Source organism: Talpa occidentalis, unplaced genomic scaffold (genome assembly GCF_014898055.3).
Source record: "Talpa occidentalis isolate TD23 unplaced genomic scaffold, MPIMG_talOcc4v2.1 talOcc4.10, whole genome shotgun sequence".
In the NCBI taxonomy this organism is placed as follows: Eukaryota; Metazoa; Chordata; class Mammalia; order Eulipotyphla; family Talpidae; genus Talpa; species Talpa occidentalis.
Genome location: NW_023600993.1, coordinates 10,470,608 through 10,486,948, shown reverse-complemented (window position 1 = coordinate 10,486,948; position 16,341 = coordinate 10,470,608). Strand labels below are relative to the sequence as shown.

The window sequence follows — 16,341 nt, the reverse complement described above, 5'->3', positions numbered from 1 at the left end:
GTGGATGGGCCAAGCCTCACTGTACAACCTCACAACAGAAACCTCAATCCTTTTGAGGAGTCAGGGGAGTTTTGTCTCCTCAGAGGATCTGGGAGGGGGAGGAAGGTGACTTAACTTCATATATTGACATCTCCTCTGTGAGTCTCCCCTCTGCCTGGACAAGACCCCCTAATTCATCCTTAATCACCTTGCACGTGGGAGATACCCTGTCATTTCCTAGGGGAATCTAAGAGGAGAAACGACCTGCCCAACCAGAACACAGTGCATACAGTAGGTGCACAATAGTTGCTGGGTGAACCACACATTGGGTATGAGCACCAAGCGAAAGTTTCAAACAGTACATCAGAGCAGCAGTGGCCCCTGAGGGACTGCCCTGGCCTGCAGTGACTTCCCAGAACTGACGCTTGAGAAGGGGGGCTGGACTTGGGTTTATGGAGAGGAGATGGGGCTCCGTGCCCTCCCAGAAATTAGAATAAGCAGTAGCCCCACAGCCAGCATGGAGGTGGGGCTGTGTGGGGGAAATGCCCAGCTGGACCCCATAGGGGCCTTTGTGTCCTCCTGGGACCAAACCAAAGTCCCCAGACTGAGCCCCCAGAATCACCCCGATCTCCTGGCATTCCAGAGGAAGACAGCACATGAATGCCGTGAAGCTCTTCAGTTCTTTTTTTTCTTTTTTATTGGCAAAGTAAATATATTTTTATGAAGGACCAAAGAAAATATACATAATTGTAACATATGTACACCAGCTTCATAGATTTTTTAATTTCAAATGTACACAAATGTTGATATGTTATTAAAAGATATTTTATGTAGATGTACCTATGTACATTTTATTTACATACATTCATAGGATGTGAAATAAACCTGTCAAAACAAGCTAGTTCATTTGATATTAATTTCTAGACAAAATAAGGAATGCATTTCTAAATCAGGATGGGGAGTTTCTATCTAGCTCTTCCACACACAACGCAGTCTGCTTCCCTCTCCTCCCGAAGGTGACCCTGGAGGCTGGTGTTTGGATTTGTCTGGAAACAGGGAGAGAGGGTGAGCCATGCTGGGCGCAGGTGCTGGGCGAGCCTGCATCTGTCTGCTCTGCACGTTTAACTACAGCACATGCACTGCCCCATCCCCACCGCCCTGCCCACCGCCTGGGGCGCTCAGCTGAGCAGAAACCCCCACACCACAGTGCAGCCCTGGACTTTCGGCCTACTTCCTCCTTCCTGGCATGGTTCCCTGTGGAAAGTGACATTCCAAAACTCCACATTTCTTCTTCCCAAGCAGTAAAGTGCTGGCCTTGGCCCAGGCAGAGTGCCCAGCGGGAGAAGGGCTAGGCCCCCAGCGGCACGGCAGCAGAGGCCAGGGAAGGCACGAGACAGAAGGCACCAGAGGGCCGACCTCCAGCCCGGGACCCTGGGGACCCAGCCCCCAGGGACTTGGGTGCGGCGCTAAGTCCCAGGAGAGGCGGCAAGTTGGGGGGGTGGCTCTGGGTTCACGCCTCCCAGGCCAGCCCCCCTCTTCTGTGCCTCCCGGGCTTCAGAAGGTGGGTTGGTAACATTGTGGCGTTCCTCTGAAGAAGGCAAATAAATTATTGCTACAAAATAAGGGGGTGGCTGGGCGGGGGCCGGGCTGAAGGCTTAGTTCACGGCGCGCACCGAGCGGCTGCTCCGCGGGAAGCGGTGCACCTTGATGTGCTTGGAGAGGTGGTCGCTCCGCGCGAACTTCTTCTCGCACACCGGGCACTGGTACGGCTTCACGCCCGAGTGCGAGCGCCGGTGCCGGGACAGCTCGTCCGAGCGGGAGAACCTGCGGGACAGGGCGGCGGTCAGCGAGGCCCGCACCCCACGGGGCGGCCACGGGGCTGGGGCTCGGCAGGGCCTGGGCGGGCACCGTGCGCAGCTCAGACCCCAGGTGACTTGAGAAGCCACCCGTGAGGACGCACTGTCCCCAGCCCGCCCCCTGCCCGGACACCCTCTGGGATGGCAAGAACTGCACCCCAGAGGCTCGTTGCCCCGGGGCCTCTCTGCTTCTGGACCCAGTCAGCGGCTGCTAGGTGTTCCCACCCGCCCTCAAGCCCATGAGCTGGGGAACTCCTTCCACAGTCCCCTGTAGGCCCAAGGGAGGGGCTCTCCCCTTAGGCCAGACCTTGGGACTTTGCAGGGGGCCCTGCAGGGGAAGACCCCCCGCAGGGGAGGTGGGGAGGTGGGGGAACTGCCCTCCAGGAGATGTCTTTCCCCAGCACTGCAGGGAAGCCCAGCTCCTGGCTCTTGCTCCCACACAGCAGGTTTGAGGCTCACCCTACACTTGCACCCTGCTTTCCTGATAGCTGAGATCCCTAAGATGTCCCCAAACAAAAATGCACACTGGCTGGTACTTCCAGGATCTAGATGGTTCCCCCGACACCTCCCTCCCTGGCTGGGTGCGGAATAACTCTCCTGCAGTCCAGAAGCCACAGGGAGGCGGCAGCTGCTAATGGGAGAGTTAAGACCCAAGGGGGTCCAGGCTCAGGCTGCCATCAAGACGCCAGCGATTTGTTGCTCTCCGCATCCCAGGACCCTGGTCTCGGCCATGAGACCCCACACCCCACTTTTTATCTGGTTCCCTGTGGTCTCCCCTGTGGCCAGCCCTGTGCCTGGTGCGCAGTACGTGTGTTTAAGTGAAAGGATGACATAGCAAACCCCCAAAGGAGGGCAGAGTGCTGTCCCCTCAAGACCCACTGCTTGCACACACACGTGCACATGCACACGTCATACATGGGAAGCTGTACGCGCACGAACACACATTCATGTGCCCAGATGCACACCGTGCATACACATGACGGCGTACACACATACAATTGCATGTACATGTGCACATGTTGACACACATATCCATGTGGTACGCATTGACATGTGTGTACACGCACACAGGCCCAACTTCCTCACTCCTGGAGCTGGCACCGCACAGTGAAAGGTGGGTTAGGTGGCGCCTTAGAACAGCTGATGTTTAGGGGCTGACCCTGGGGGTGGAGCCCTTGATTTCACAGCCTGGCGTGGAGCAGAACTAACCCAGGGGTGAGGGCTCTGGTGGTGGCAGGAAGGAGGACCTGGGCCCCCGAGGGAAGTCAGCCTGTGGGTACGGAGGACCGGCACCCCAGCCTGGCTGGCCACCTCCAGTACCCGGGGCCCTGCGCTCAGGGGCCAGCGCTCCACCCACATCCTAGAACACCACGTGGGGCTATCACAGGTCAATTTCCTCAGTGTATCTGCAGGATAAAGGATGGGCGGCCCAAGTGCCCCATTTACCAGATGTTGAAACTGAGACTCAGAGTGATGAGGGCCTGATCCAGGGTCACCAGGACAGAGCAGCCAAGGCCAGAAAAAGGGCTTCCACACAGCTCCCTGCTGTGCCCCGCCTCCCTGGGGGCCACAAAGGGCCCACCTCCTGCATGAAGCCTGGCTGGGAGGTGTGTCACGCGAGCCCCCTGCCAGTGAGGAAGTGTCAGCAGTGTACCCTGGCAATCTGAGTTCACATGTGTGCACCCTAACCAGAGTCATCTGCCCCCCTCGGACAGGCTTGTGAAGGGCAGAGGGCAGAAACAATGCCACCAGCCATGCCCAAGGTTTCCCATAAGAACACGGCAAGAGGACAGAGACCCAGAGGCTGACCAGATCCCATGGGCGAGGGACAGCAGGAGCTGCTTGGATCCCCACCTCACCAGAAGCCCCTCAAGGTCCTGAACAAACACAGCAGCATCCTGGTCTCATTTTCTCCGTCAGGCAATGAAGACCTTGGGATTCCTGCCTGCCTTCTAGGACTTGACTCAGAGGCCAAAGGCAGTGACACGGGAAAACGGCAGCCCACTTCTGTGGGGACACCCCGAGGAGAGGCCGCTGAGGGAAAGCCAGGCCTGAGAACAAGCTGTCCCCCTGCTCCAAACCCCTCCCCATCACCACAGGGTCCTGTGAGCTTCTGAGGGCACCACGCCTGCCTCACATCTTTATCCACACTCTCCCAAGAGCAGCCAGCAGGGAAACCCAGAGGCTACCAGGAGGGGGCCAAATGGCCCAGATGCAGCCTCTGAGGGCAGAGACTCCCCCACTTACTGACCACGCTGCCTGGGTAAGCAGCCGGCTCTGACCTTCAATTTCCCCACTTGGAGATGGGAGGAATGACAGATCCACCTCCGAGAGCTGTGAGGGCTGCAAAAGGCAAGGAGTGTTCAGAGCAGAGCGTTGCCTGTGGCATTTGTCCAACATTGTGAGCTTAGACCTCAAGGAGCTGTGCACAGGCCTGTCCCGGGCGAGGTCCTGGGGCACGTGGGTCACGACTGTGATTCATGCTGCTGAGGTGCAGGAACAGGAAACATGGGGGCCAGGGACTATCTGATAGCCCCTAACATCAGCACTGCCACTGGCACACACAGCACCTTTGGTCAAGAAAACCATAAGCCAGAAAGCCATTCTCGCAAGCGCTCAAGTCCCAAAAATGGCGGTGGGAATGGCATTCCCTAGAGCCAAGCCATGCACAACCTGCCCAGCCATATGTGGGGGCCCTGCCTACATTGGGAATAGAGTCACCCCAGCCATGATGCAGGGGTCAAGAGAGCAGGCTGGTGGCTGAACCACGAGGTGACATCCTGTCCCTGCCTCCCACTGGCTCTGCGGCCTGAGGCCTGCAAGCCCTTCTTATGAGCCTCCTGTGTCTCCTGTGGTTGACAACAGTACCTGCCACCTGGGGCTGCTGAAAGTTGCTAAGATTCATATTAGCTGTGGCAGGAGGGGATTCCGGATAGAATGGCTTGGCCATTCCGGAACAGGACGTTCTACTGCAGGGAACAAAGAAGGCCTGTGTCTGCGGGTGAAGCAAGGAAACTTCTAGGAAGGCAGGCAAACAGCCACTTCCCAGACACTTACATCGGAGTAGGGCAAGTCTGGTTTCAAGGGTGCCCAGCCACGTCACAGGAGGGTAAGGGACAGGGAATACAGAGTTCAGCACCAAAGGCAGAAGGAAGTGGGGGTTGGGTACCAGGGCAAGTGAGGACCTTGTTGGGCAGGGGGTGGGGGGAACACACCGTTCATTACACAAAGGTGCACAGGGTGGGGCTGACTTGTCCTCTGAGCACAGGACACAGCGCCAGGGCCAGTACCAACCCAGTGGGAGGACGAGCAAATGGCTCACCAGGAAGAAGAGAGGCGGTCTTGGGAGTGGTGAGCTCCCTACAGAGGCAGGCAGGCAGGTGAGAGGTAACCCCAAAGAGCAGGGCCCAGCTGCAGGTAGAGGTGGAGGTCCTCCCATCATGGAGGTGAGCAGAGAGGGGTAGGGAGAGGCCCCCGGTGGGGCGTAGGGGCTGGGGGAAGCCTGGATTCCCAGCTCTCCCATTAACTAGCTGTGTGACCATGGAGAGCTTGCTCAGCTGTTCTGTGCCTCCCGGTAAAGTGGGGACAACATACTGATGCCTCCCTGGTAGACTTATTTGGAATGATAAAAGCAGTGTCTGGTGCACAGTAGGAGTTTTTGTTATCGTCACTGTTGGGGGTGTCAGCAATTTTTCCCTAGCCCCGATCATAAAGCTGGAAAGAGCAGACAGCCGGGTGGGCCAGGAGGAGGCCAGCCCAGCTCTGACAGCAGGTACAGAGGGAGGGAGGGCGAGAAAAGGCCAGGCATGGCAGCTGGCTTCTCCAGGTGAAAACTGCTGATGGGTGAAGGCGGACCAGGCACCCACATGGGGGTGTATCCAGAACCACGTCACTATCTCTGTCCATGGGCATGTGACGATCTTTCTGGGTCTCAATCTCCCCCTCTGTAAAATGTGGATTGGGGCTGTTGTGATGAGCCAAGGCACACGACAGGTGAAGAACAAAGTCAGGATCATTGTAAGGTTAACTAGAGCTGCCAGAGTGGGGGACAGCACTGGACCCAGGGGCCATAGACAGGGCCCCAGACCCACCAAAGGGACACTGCACAGCCACGGGGAGGTCCGCAAGCACATCACGCAGGCCTATGGCCACAACTGTGGCACAGACTGGGCAGGAATGTAAGTGCACCTGAGCACCCCCAGGGCAGAGTAGCCTGGGGGAGGATGAGCTCCCCATGGCTGGAGACATGCCAGCAAGTGTGAGGGCTGGTGAAGGAGATTCCAGCCCTGAGAACCTTAGAATGGGGCCACACAAAGAATTAAGTGGACAGTAAATGTGACATCTCACCACCGGCACCCTCACCACCACACCACCACCAAGCTGCCCCATAGCCAGGTCTGTCTCCAGTCTAATTCTGATAATCCTCTCCCCTGGCTGAAGAGAAAGGTGTGTCTGGCCTATATCCCTAGGGGTTCAATCACAGACTCAGCATCCTTAAGAGAACAGGGCTCCTGAAAGGTGGGTGCCCCCAACCCCCATGCCTTTGCTGTGCCTTCCATCGGGAGCTCACCATGTCAGGTACCCTCCCTGTCTTCCTCTGCCAAGTGGGTCTTGGGCAAGACTAGCGCCAGGGCTCAGTGGCAAAGCTGAATTCCCTCTACAGATCTCACTTGCTAGCATACCTCCTGCCCTAGGGAGCTTGCTGCCTCCAGAGGCTGCTGTAACACCCTCTAGGTCAAGTCCTGTCTACACTCTGGGATAGCTCAGAAGAAAGCAGGCGCCTCCTCCCAGGGGTGTAGGCTGAGCGGGCAACCTTGGCCACACCTCCCTGCAAGCCCACCAGCCTCTCTCCACTGGAGAGCCTGCTCACCAGGGATCAGCCATGCCAGAGGACACCAGGACAGAGCTCAGCCAAGAGGGTTGCCAGTCTCTCCACAGCCCTGCTCCCCACCAGGAGGAGAATGCCTCTAAGAAGAGTCCCTGGGAGCCTGGGGGCGGCTCCCAAATGGGGTACCACCATGTGGAGGCAGAATACCTTTGAGCAGCCTTCTCATACTTTGGCCTTGCGTCAGAGTGACAATGTGGCTAATGAGAAGGGGTGGCAGGCCTCACAGGCTGCCCCACAAGGACAGCTAGGGCCACTAGGGTCACTAGGGCTCACTCGGTGGGTGGCATGAGGCTCAGAGGCAGTGACACTGCTACTGCCACACTCAGCTGAGGGGCTAGTGTGCTGCATCCAAAGCCACTCTCCGGCCTGCTCGGCACTATGTGGAAAGTGGCCACCAGAATCACATCTAGCACTCCAGCCTAAGCCGAAGCTCAGGAGGTCAGGATAACGAGCTCTCAGAACAAGAGTCTGGTCAAAAAAACCAGGGCTGCAGACTGCTCCCCAGAATGCCACCCCCACACAGATGCACACACATACACGCACAAGGTGCTCAGGCAAACTTGACACATGCACACCAACATGATGGTCCTGTGGCACAGAGACACACAAAGCACACACGCACACAGCTCCACTCGCGTGTGCAAGGTCAGCTCTATATGCAGTGCAGACAAGCACGCCATAGTGCTCTCTCACATACACACGCAGCAGAACCCAGAACTAGCTGTTAGCACACACCACCCCCTGGGCAGGCTGGAGATTCCTGCAGACAGGCACCCCAAATTGGGGAGAGTGTAGATGAGGTGGTCCCGAGCATTCAAGCTTCTGGCCTACTGCCTGCGCTTCAAAGGTGGACAGACATGCCCTCCTGTAGACAGCGAGGGGGTGTCCAGGGGAGAGTGCGCCTCAGTGATCCATCCAGCTGTACTGCCCTCAGCCGGATAACACAGACGAGGCCCCTGCACTGTGAAAAGTGTTCCCCGCCGTGCCACACAGAGCAGAGCATCTGGGAGAATTCCTCCACCTTCAGTCGAGATCCCCAGCTTGGCCCTCTCTCTCCACTGGCCTTTCTGGCTTCCCAAACACACCTCCATGGCCCCAGCGGGAGCATGAGGCAGGCCCAGCCCATGGGCCCAAGAACTTCTGCAGATGGAACTGGTCCCTCCGGTTGGGGAAGCAGCCTTTCAGGAGTGACTTCTCTGATGCACCCCCGCTGGGTTCAAATCCCACTTGCAAAGTATTGTGACCTTGGGCCAGGGACTAGGCAGGTCCGAGCCTCAGTCTGCTCAGCTACAGGATGGAGTGAGGGTAGTACTGTGGGGTGCTGTGAGGTGCAGAGGGAGCTGCGGACAGTCTCAGCCCATGCACCGCTGCTCTTAGCTACCTGTTCTGGTTACTACTGTAACCTGTAGGAACTGTAGGAACAAGGATTCCTCTGCTGTGGTCCAGCCCGCAGCGCAAGCCGCAGCAAGCCTTACCTGGTCATTATGAAACTGGAGACTGGCTGGTTTCCGGCTTTAGTGAACAGGAGGGACAAAGAAACTTCTGGGCAGCCGTGCCAGCTCTGGCCCTGACCCCTGGCAGACCCCTCTCCCCTTCATAATCAGCCTTATCTAATGGTGGAGAACACTGCCTCGGCCACACACCCAGGGGAGCAGAGACAAGTGGGCCTCGCTCACCACCCGGCCTGTCACCCCCATACTGACCTCCAGCCGCAGCCCGGCCAAGTGCAGGCGAAGGGCTTCTCGCCCGTGTGCCGGCGCAGGTGGGCCTTGAGGTGGCTGCTCTTGGTGTACATCTTGCTGCAGCCGGGAAAAGTACATTTGTGCATTTTGATGAGTTCTGCTGCTGGGTTCTTGGGGAACTTCTGGCCCATGAGGAGGCCAGCAGGCCCGGGTCCCAGGGGTCCTGACCCAATAGGCTTGGCAGCAATGGGCACAGGGGCGATGCGCACAAACTTGGAAGGCAGGTTCAGGCTGGAGGAGGGCACCACCTGAGGCACGAGGGCAAAGGTCTGCCCCTGGATATTGACCAGGAGCTGGGCCACCTTGATGCTCTCCGGGGCCTGGCCAGGGGACGGGGGCTCTGTGCTGGATTCCTGCTTTACCTGCACGGGCTGGATCTGCAGCAGCACAGGGATGGGGCCGTCGGGTGCGGGCCCCCCACCTGGGCCCTGGCTGCTGCCTGCGCTGGTGCTGCCTGGAGTGGGGGCACAGCGCTCCCTTCCGCCGGAACCGGGAAGGAGGTGGTTCCGGTGTGGCCCAGTTGAGAGCTGGCTACAGGCCTCCAAGTCCTTGATGTTGCTCTCTGGAGCCTTCTTAACCCCCGGCTCCATGTTCTCCTCCAGAAACTCTTCAATCTCCTCCAGGGTGGGCTGAAAGGGTCTTGGGACGTCATCGGGGTCGCCCACAGGAAACTCGGGGAAGCAAAAATGTTCCCCCTTCACAGGGGCCGGTGCCCTCCGCCAGGGCCCCCAAGCCATGGGGCCACTGCTGGCCCCGATGCTGCCACCACCGCCACCATTGCCCAGCGTGGCCTGGGACAGTAGGAAATCCAAGATGCTGTCCTGGCCCTCGGCCCCCGGACCACTGCTGTAGCAGGAGCAGAGGGCTTGCGAGTCAGGGCTGGCGCAGGAGCACAGGCTGGAGGCATCGCTATCATCCTCAGAGAGGGGAGAGGGCAGCATGTGGTAGGCCCGCCCGCCAGCCAGCCTCTCGGCCAGATAGCCAACCGGGCATTTCGGTGACGAGAAGCTCTCGTCCACTGGAAGCAAGTGGTCCACCATGCTGGCCTGGCCGTGCCGGTGGCGGCTGCGGAAAGGAACAGGAAGGCCTGGTCATGAGGATAGCGCACTCACCTGCCACCTCGCGGGCCTGCGCCCTCCTCCACCGCCTGCCCACAGCCTCCCAGAGACAAGTGCCTGGATCCTGCCTCCATCTCGTCCCTTGGGAGAACTCTGCCTGCAAGAGCGTTCTCTGAAATTGCACCACCTGTTTGCAAAAGAGCCCTCTCCAAGCCTGTTGCACAACCCAGGACACTTTTGGTTTCAAACAGATTTTCCAGAAAGATTCTAGGCAAGAATACACTTGGACCTCTGAGTGACTGAGTATAAGTGGGTGTGAGCAAGAAAGTGTGCAGGTGAAGAAGCTCGCTGCACCCCAGAATGACCACGGTTGGGGAACCTCACCCAGTTCGTTGGAGTTGCTCATTCTTGAGGACACCTGGCCTCAGCTCCATTCCAGTTGAGTCACTGGAGGAGGGGGGAGGGTGGAGGAAGGCCATTTGCCCTCTGACCCCCGTGTTGTTAGGGTTTGGATAGGGTTGCCAGATTGAGCAAATCAAAATACACATCACCGGGTTAAATTCAAATTTCAGATTTTAGAAAGAACTTTTAATATGAGAATGTCTGGAATATCGGATGGGATGTGCTTATGTTAAAAGTTGTTTTGAAATTTAACTGGGCAGATGTACTTTAATCTGGCAAGACTAGTTTGTGGTAAAAAAATGAAAGATTCCTATGCACATGCCCTCACAGGCTGTTTCCCCAGGAAGGCGGGCAGTTCATCATGCCGGTTCCCAGGCCCCCCAGACTCAGCCGCCTCATCTGTGAAATGGGAGCGGTGGGGACAGTCTGTGTAAAGCACTCTCAACTGTGCCCAAACACTTGACGGAGACTTTCCCACCAGGGCAGGCAGAGCCTGGGGCCCTTGCATTGATGACCTCACTGGACATCACGACTGCTTAGGGGGCCTGGAGACGAGAGTCTCTTGCCCACCACATCGGGGCTGCAGCTTTCCCAGCAGGGAGCACTCACCACCTTGGGAAGTCTCTGCTAATTCCTATGTCCCCATGAGGCCTGGTGCTCCATAAGGGCAGGCTGGGCTTTTGGGTCTCTGCTGGACCCCCGGCTCCCAGTGTGGCAGCTGGTACCCAGGAGGGGCTCAGAGGGTGTCAACACAGAGCAGAGGAGAAAGCTGTGTCCTCTGAAGGCCATGCTAGGTGCAGTGTCCAAGGCGAGTCAACAGTGTCCAGCTATGACAGGCCCACCTCTATGGACCTTTGTCCCTAACCAGTGACCATGGCTGGGTGTTTATTGAGGCTGGGAAGCAGAATGTTCTGCATGTGAAGCCAGAGTCTCTGCGGCCTGACATCACCTCTGCACCCACCCCCAGTCTCAAGGACCACGCCAGGGGCTGGCGCCCAGCACTGCTGAAGGGTCAACAGGCAGACCACCACAGAGGCCTCCAGGGCCAGACTCATCATCAGCTGTGGCCTTGGGCAAGTCCTTACTCTCCCCAAATCTCAACTTCCCCATCAATGGCCTCAATGACCTCTAAGCCTCTCTTCTGCTGAGATAGACCAGGACCCTTGACCTCTGCTCCCCACTCATCTGGAAAGCCCCACAGAGCTCTGGGAAACTAAGGCAAGGTGGATGCCCTGGTCAGGCCTGCACCCCCCTCAGCAAGGAAGACATCAGGCTTTGGGTTTTCAACACTCGGCTAAGGATTTTAAACTGGGAGTTTTAAAATACACACTATGCACCAAATCAAGTGTTGACAAGGAATGAAGGTACCAGAAAACGCCAAGGTTAGTGAGGCTGGAGAGCAAGCTCAGACCGCCCCTAATCCACTGTCTACTCTCAGCGCAGGGGCTGTCGTCCTGTGTCTGCAACTCCTCACTGGGCAGCCATGGGCAGGTGGCACAACCTCTCTGTGTCGTGTCTTGGTCTGTTCAGGGGATGCTGCCAACAGTGCCTAGTTCCCAGGTTGTTATAAGGGTCCAATGAGCTAATACCTGTAGGGCACTTACTAGAGGAGCTGGCTCGCAAGCACATCAGTACCAGCCATTTGGATGACCTCCAAGTGGTGGGTTTTCTGACCCTTTGCTGTGACGCTAAGGAACCAGAGGGACTCTAGCCTTCCTGGAACCCGGGGACTCCCCAGGACTGGTGGGCGAGGGGCAGAAGGGGCCATATCCCTACCTGCTTCACCCTTGACCCCAGTGTGATTACCCATAGAATGTTCCATGAGACTAAGGAATTACTGCTAATGTTTGTAAATGTGATAATGCCATTGTGGTTGGTACATTCTATTTAAAGAATGCCTTACTTTTTAGAGATATCAACTGAGATGATAAAAACACTAGTAGGGGAAATAGACACAGAAGGGTGGGGTGGGAGTAAACCTCCAGGGGTGTCCTCAGGAAACGCAGCCCAGTCTCCTCCCAGCAGCCCAGGCCCTGGGCCTGCCCATCTCTGCCAGACCTCACCTCCACCTGCTCCACTCCCCACCGGCGGTGTGGCAAGCTCTCCCACTTCACAGGCCTCACTGCCCTGGCTATTCCCTCTCCTTGGCTTCCTCCCTCAACACTCCTGTGGGAGGGAGGGTCTCACTAGACCTCAGCTCAGAAATCACCCCCTGACCACCCTCGCTCCTATCACCCACAATCACCTTTTGAGGAAATTATCTTGGTTATTTACTTGGGTACTTTATTTTCTTTCTGCCTACCTCCCCACCAGAATACAAGCTGTTCTGACTATGCTGCCCATCACCCTATCCCTTAGCATAAAACAGGGGCCCAGAATTTGCTGATGGAGTGAGCAAGATGCTCTGGGGTCCTGGCAGGGGGAATGAGAACCCGGGCAGCCCAGCCCGGTCAGCAGCAGCTCTCAGCGCCGGGAGGGAGGGTGCGGGGTAAGTGGCCCGGGCTGGACGCTGAGCGCCCAGAGGGGGGCCGGGTTAGCTCCGGGTACCCAGGTGGGAGAGCGGGCCCGGCGGGGCCCCTGAAACAGCCGCACGTGGCACGGCCGGAGGCGCAGGCTGCGCGCAGGGCGCAGGGGGAGGGACGCGCTGTTCCGGGCACCGGCCCCGGCGCGGCCCCGCCCCCTCCCCGCCGCCGGGCCTGCTGTTTATCCTCCCGGGGACACAGCGCTGCAGGAACAACATGTAATTGATAACAAGCCGGGCGCCGGCCAAGGGCTCGCCATTGGGTCAGCGCGCAAATCACGGGGGCGGCGGGCGGGGGCCGCCTTTCAAAATAAGAGTCCCGGCTCCCCGCGCGCCCGCAGGCCCCCGGCCCGGCCCGCCCGGCCGCGCTCGCTCGCACCTGCGGGCGCGGGGTCTCCCTCCCGCGAGCGGCCGGCCCGGCGGGGAGGGGCCTGAGGGACGCCGGCTTTGAGCCGCGTTGCCACCCTGGGGCACTGAAGGAGACACTGTCCCTCGTACCTTCCAGGCTGGGGGGCGGGTGGAGACTCCACCGGGGACACCAGGGTGGGGAGGGCAGGGGATCCCGTGGCCGCGGGGGGCGGGGGGCCTCTCTGCTCGCGATGCCGCCCCCTCCCCGGCGTCACTTTGCTGAGGTCCGGGGAGAGGGAGCGGGACAGTGTGGCAGGAGGAGTTCCGAGCGCGTGGGAAGCTGCGGCGTGTGCGAGGGGCTGAGTCCCGCCGTGGGGCTGTGCGCGCGCGGGGCGCGGGGCGCGGGGCGCGGGCTCGGGGGGCGCGGGGCCGGGGTGGCCGTGCGGGAGGCGCCCGCAGCGCGCCGGCGCGTGGACACGGCGGGGCCCCGCGCGCGTGGGGGCGCGCGTGGGAAAGGAGCGCTTGGGGCACCCGCTCAGCCCCACTCGGAGCCCTGGCGCGCTGCCCGCCGGGCGCCGGCTCCTCGCCCTCGCCCCCTCCCGCAGGCCGGCCGCGGGGACCGCCCGGAACCCCCGCCCGGCCCCTGCGCGCCCCACCTCCCCAGCCCCGGGCGGGCCGGCGCGCCCGCCCGTGCGCTCCTGCGGCCAGGCCCCGCCATATGGGACGCCGGGCCGGGGCGCGCGCCCATACGCGGGCCGGGCCGGGCCGGGGCGCGCCGCCGAGCGAAGCGCCCGCGGACGGGGTCCGGCCCCCGGCGCCCCCGACTCGCGCGGGGCTCGCTCTGCGGCTCGGACACGTCCGCGGACGCTCGCGCGGAGCGGGGGCAGCGGCTCGGGCGCCCGGCCCCGCCGCAGGCCCGCGCCTCCCGCGCCGCCCCGAGCCCCGGCCGGTTCCCGGGGCGCCCGGCCCCGTCCCCCGCCGGCCCGCCGCGCGGCTCCCACCTGAGTCCGGCGCGCGCCCGGCTGGCGGCCGGGCCCGGGGTCCCGAGGCCCAGCGGGCTGGGCCGGCAGCCTCGCTCCGGGTCCGGCGGCGGCGGCCGCGGGGCGAGCCGCGGCTCCTGCGCTCGCTCGCCCGCTGGCCCGCGGGTCGCTGCGGCGGAGTCCGGCCCGCGGCGGCGCCTCGGAGCTCACTCCCGGCTCACGTGACGTCCCGGGCGCCGCGAAGGCTCGCAGGAGGCTCGGCCCGGGGCGCGCGCCCCATTGGCCCGCGCCGCGCGTCACGCGCCCCGCCCCGCCCCGGCCCCGCCCCCGGCCCCGCCCCGCCCCGGGCCCCGCCGGCCGCCGGCGAGCCGCGCACGGCAGATTCCGCAGCCCCGGCCCCGCGGGGTCCCGCGCTTCGCCGGCCGCTGGGCCCCTGGCTCCTGGCCACCTCCGGGGTCCTCCCTTCATGGTGGACTCGGGGCGTCCGCGGGGGGCTGCTGCCAAGCCTCGGTTCCCCGGGGACCGCGCGAGACGCGCCTCGGGGAACAAGCAAAGCCCTGCCGTCTCCTGAAAGTGTGGGGCACCCGGGGCGGGCGCCGTGGGGTCGGCCTGGCGAGCTCGGCCCACCCAGCACCTCCAGACCCGGATGGGTCGCTGGGTCTCGGATTGGGCGCCAGTAGAGGCGGGGACTTGGCGGGGGAGCGTGTTGTAGGAGAAATACGGTACGGGCTTTCCGCTGAGCCATCACCGCTCCCCGCCCGGGAAGGGCGCGCTCGCCGCGCTGCCCCGGCCTCCCCGGGCGCCCGAGGCCCGCTGCCCGCTGCCCCGGAGCAGCGACCCCCGCCGCCGGGAGCCCCTTCCTGGAGACCCAGCGGTGCTCAGCAGTTGACAGGGCGGTTCACAGATTGCCTCGTCGGCAGCGAGCCCAGGCCGCGTCCGAGCTCGGCTTGCAGGGAGGGCGAGCAGGCGAGGAGTGACTTGCCCAAGAGAAGCACGTGAGCCGAGCGTGCCAGCCAGCCTGCGAGCCCTCTAACCCACACTCCTGCGAGATCCTCGGCCAAGCGTGTTGCAGATGAAGAAATGACTCTGAAAGGCGGCGGGTCCTTCCCAGTTCACCCAACTGTTAAAGAGAGAAGTGGGTGAGCCAGCCCACGCCTGCTTGTCTTCTGGAAAGGGGTCGGGGGACCCTCCAGACAGCCCAGGGATGTGTGGGCAGAGCTCACCTCTGGAGCTTCCCGGCCAGACCCAGAGGTGGAGAGGTTTCCCCTGCTCCTCTCCCAGGAGGCTGCTGGACGACCTGTCCAGGCTTTCTGGAATGTTATGGGTGGGCCTGGGCTCCTACTAGGGTGGCTGCGCTCTCCCCTAGGTCCTGGTGGGACTTGGGGCATTCCCTGTGCACCCGTCAGGGTCAGGGATGCAGCTCCTGCTGCCACCGGAAGCCAAACCAGGAGTGTAAGGAGTTTGTGGTGTAGACGAGGATGTGACGCGGCTTTTCTGCACACTGTCCAACCCCTCAAGGCTGCTCTTGCCAAAGTGGGGCAGAACACATGGCATGCGCCATTTTTATAAAGGAAACAGGGGTTTAGGTCCCGTTGGGGGTAGGAGAGAAAGCATCCAGGTTCTCCTATGGAAGGGCACGCATGGCCCTGAAAATGACAAGAAGCTGATGAAAAAGTGGCCGGTGGCTGATGGGGACCCAAAGGATGGGGTTCTCTCTTCCCTGAAAGCCCTGGCCTCTTGCACTGGCACCCAGGTCATGCCTTCAAGTAATTCTTTTAAAAATCACACCTGCACATTGTTGTAAAGTTCAAGCACTATAGGAAGTCATGGGATGAAAAGTGACATTCCACCAAGCCCCAGTTCCACTCAGAATTTCTGTCTTTTTAAAATAAATATATATATATGTATATGTATATAATGTCCTTAATTCTAAATACCATGCTTATCTCTCTCTGTCTGTAAAGAAGGGTGTGACTACACCCCTGGACATCCTCTGCTCACCCCCCCAGGCCCCCAGACTTCTCCACTTGCTCTGTGGTCCGGGCAGCTCCCTCCACAGACCAAGCCCTGGAGACCCTCTGGTGTCCCAGTGGGTTTGACTGGTGGGAGACTCTGGGGACAGACAGGAGGAGGCAAGGGACATGAAGTTCAGGCTGTCCCTTTGGGGCACTGGTAACTGGCTGTGTCTCTCTAACAGTGGCTGCATCTCCTCTCGGGCAGCCTGGCAGAGCTCCCGAAGCCCCTCATCTTCCACCTTTGTCCCAGAAGGCCTCTGTCTCCACTACCCCTCCAAGGGGGATGTGGGGGCGGCCTTCCTCCCTGAATCCCTCCAGTTCTCAGGTTCATAATGGCGGCGCATACGCTGCACTTCAGACCCTCCATCTTGTCTTCACACCTGAGAGGCCAGCCTTACAGACAAGGAAGTGCTGTTCTGAGAGACAGCGTGTCCTGAGGGAGTCTGCTGGGGATGACACAGGGTAGAGGCTCAAAGCGCTTGCTCCCTCTCATCCCTTGATGAGGGGCCTTGGGGACACTGGGCCCATGGCGGAACCTCAGGACACCCACGG

At 60.6% G+C, this 16,341-nt stretch overlaps 1 protein-coding gene across 1 annotated transcript; it reads right to left on the bottom strand.

Moving 5' to 3' along the window:
* Positions 1–659: 659 nt before the first annotated feature.
* KLF15 (KLF transcription factor 15) lies at positions 660–13,818 on the bottom strand. The gene is made up of 3 exons (XM_037524322.2): positions 13,796–13,818; positions 8,427–9,530; positions 660–1,803 (listed from the first exon to the last, which is right to left on the bottom strand). Exons 2-3 carry the CDS (start codon positions 9,503–9,505, stop codon positions 1,635–1,637), a joined length of 1,248 nt encoding a protein of 415 aa, XP_037380219.1. The 5' UTR covers positions 9,506–9,530; positions 13,796–13,818; the 3' UTR covers positions 660–1,634.
* Positions 13,819–16,341: the final 2,523 nt, after the last annotated feature.

What these genes read in the sequence shown, in the direction of transcription:
- KLF15 (XM_037524322.2), bottom strand. Translation starts at nt 9,505, where the DNA reads ATGGTGGACCACTTGCTTCCAGTGGACGAGAGCTTCTCGTCACCGAAA. An exon ending in TGGCCGGGCTGCGGCTGGAG is followed by an intron (nt 1,804 to 8,426) that starts GTCAGTATGGGG and finishes CCTGTCCCGCAG; the next exon opens with GTTCTCCCGCTCGGACGAGC.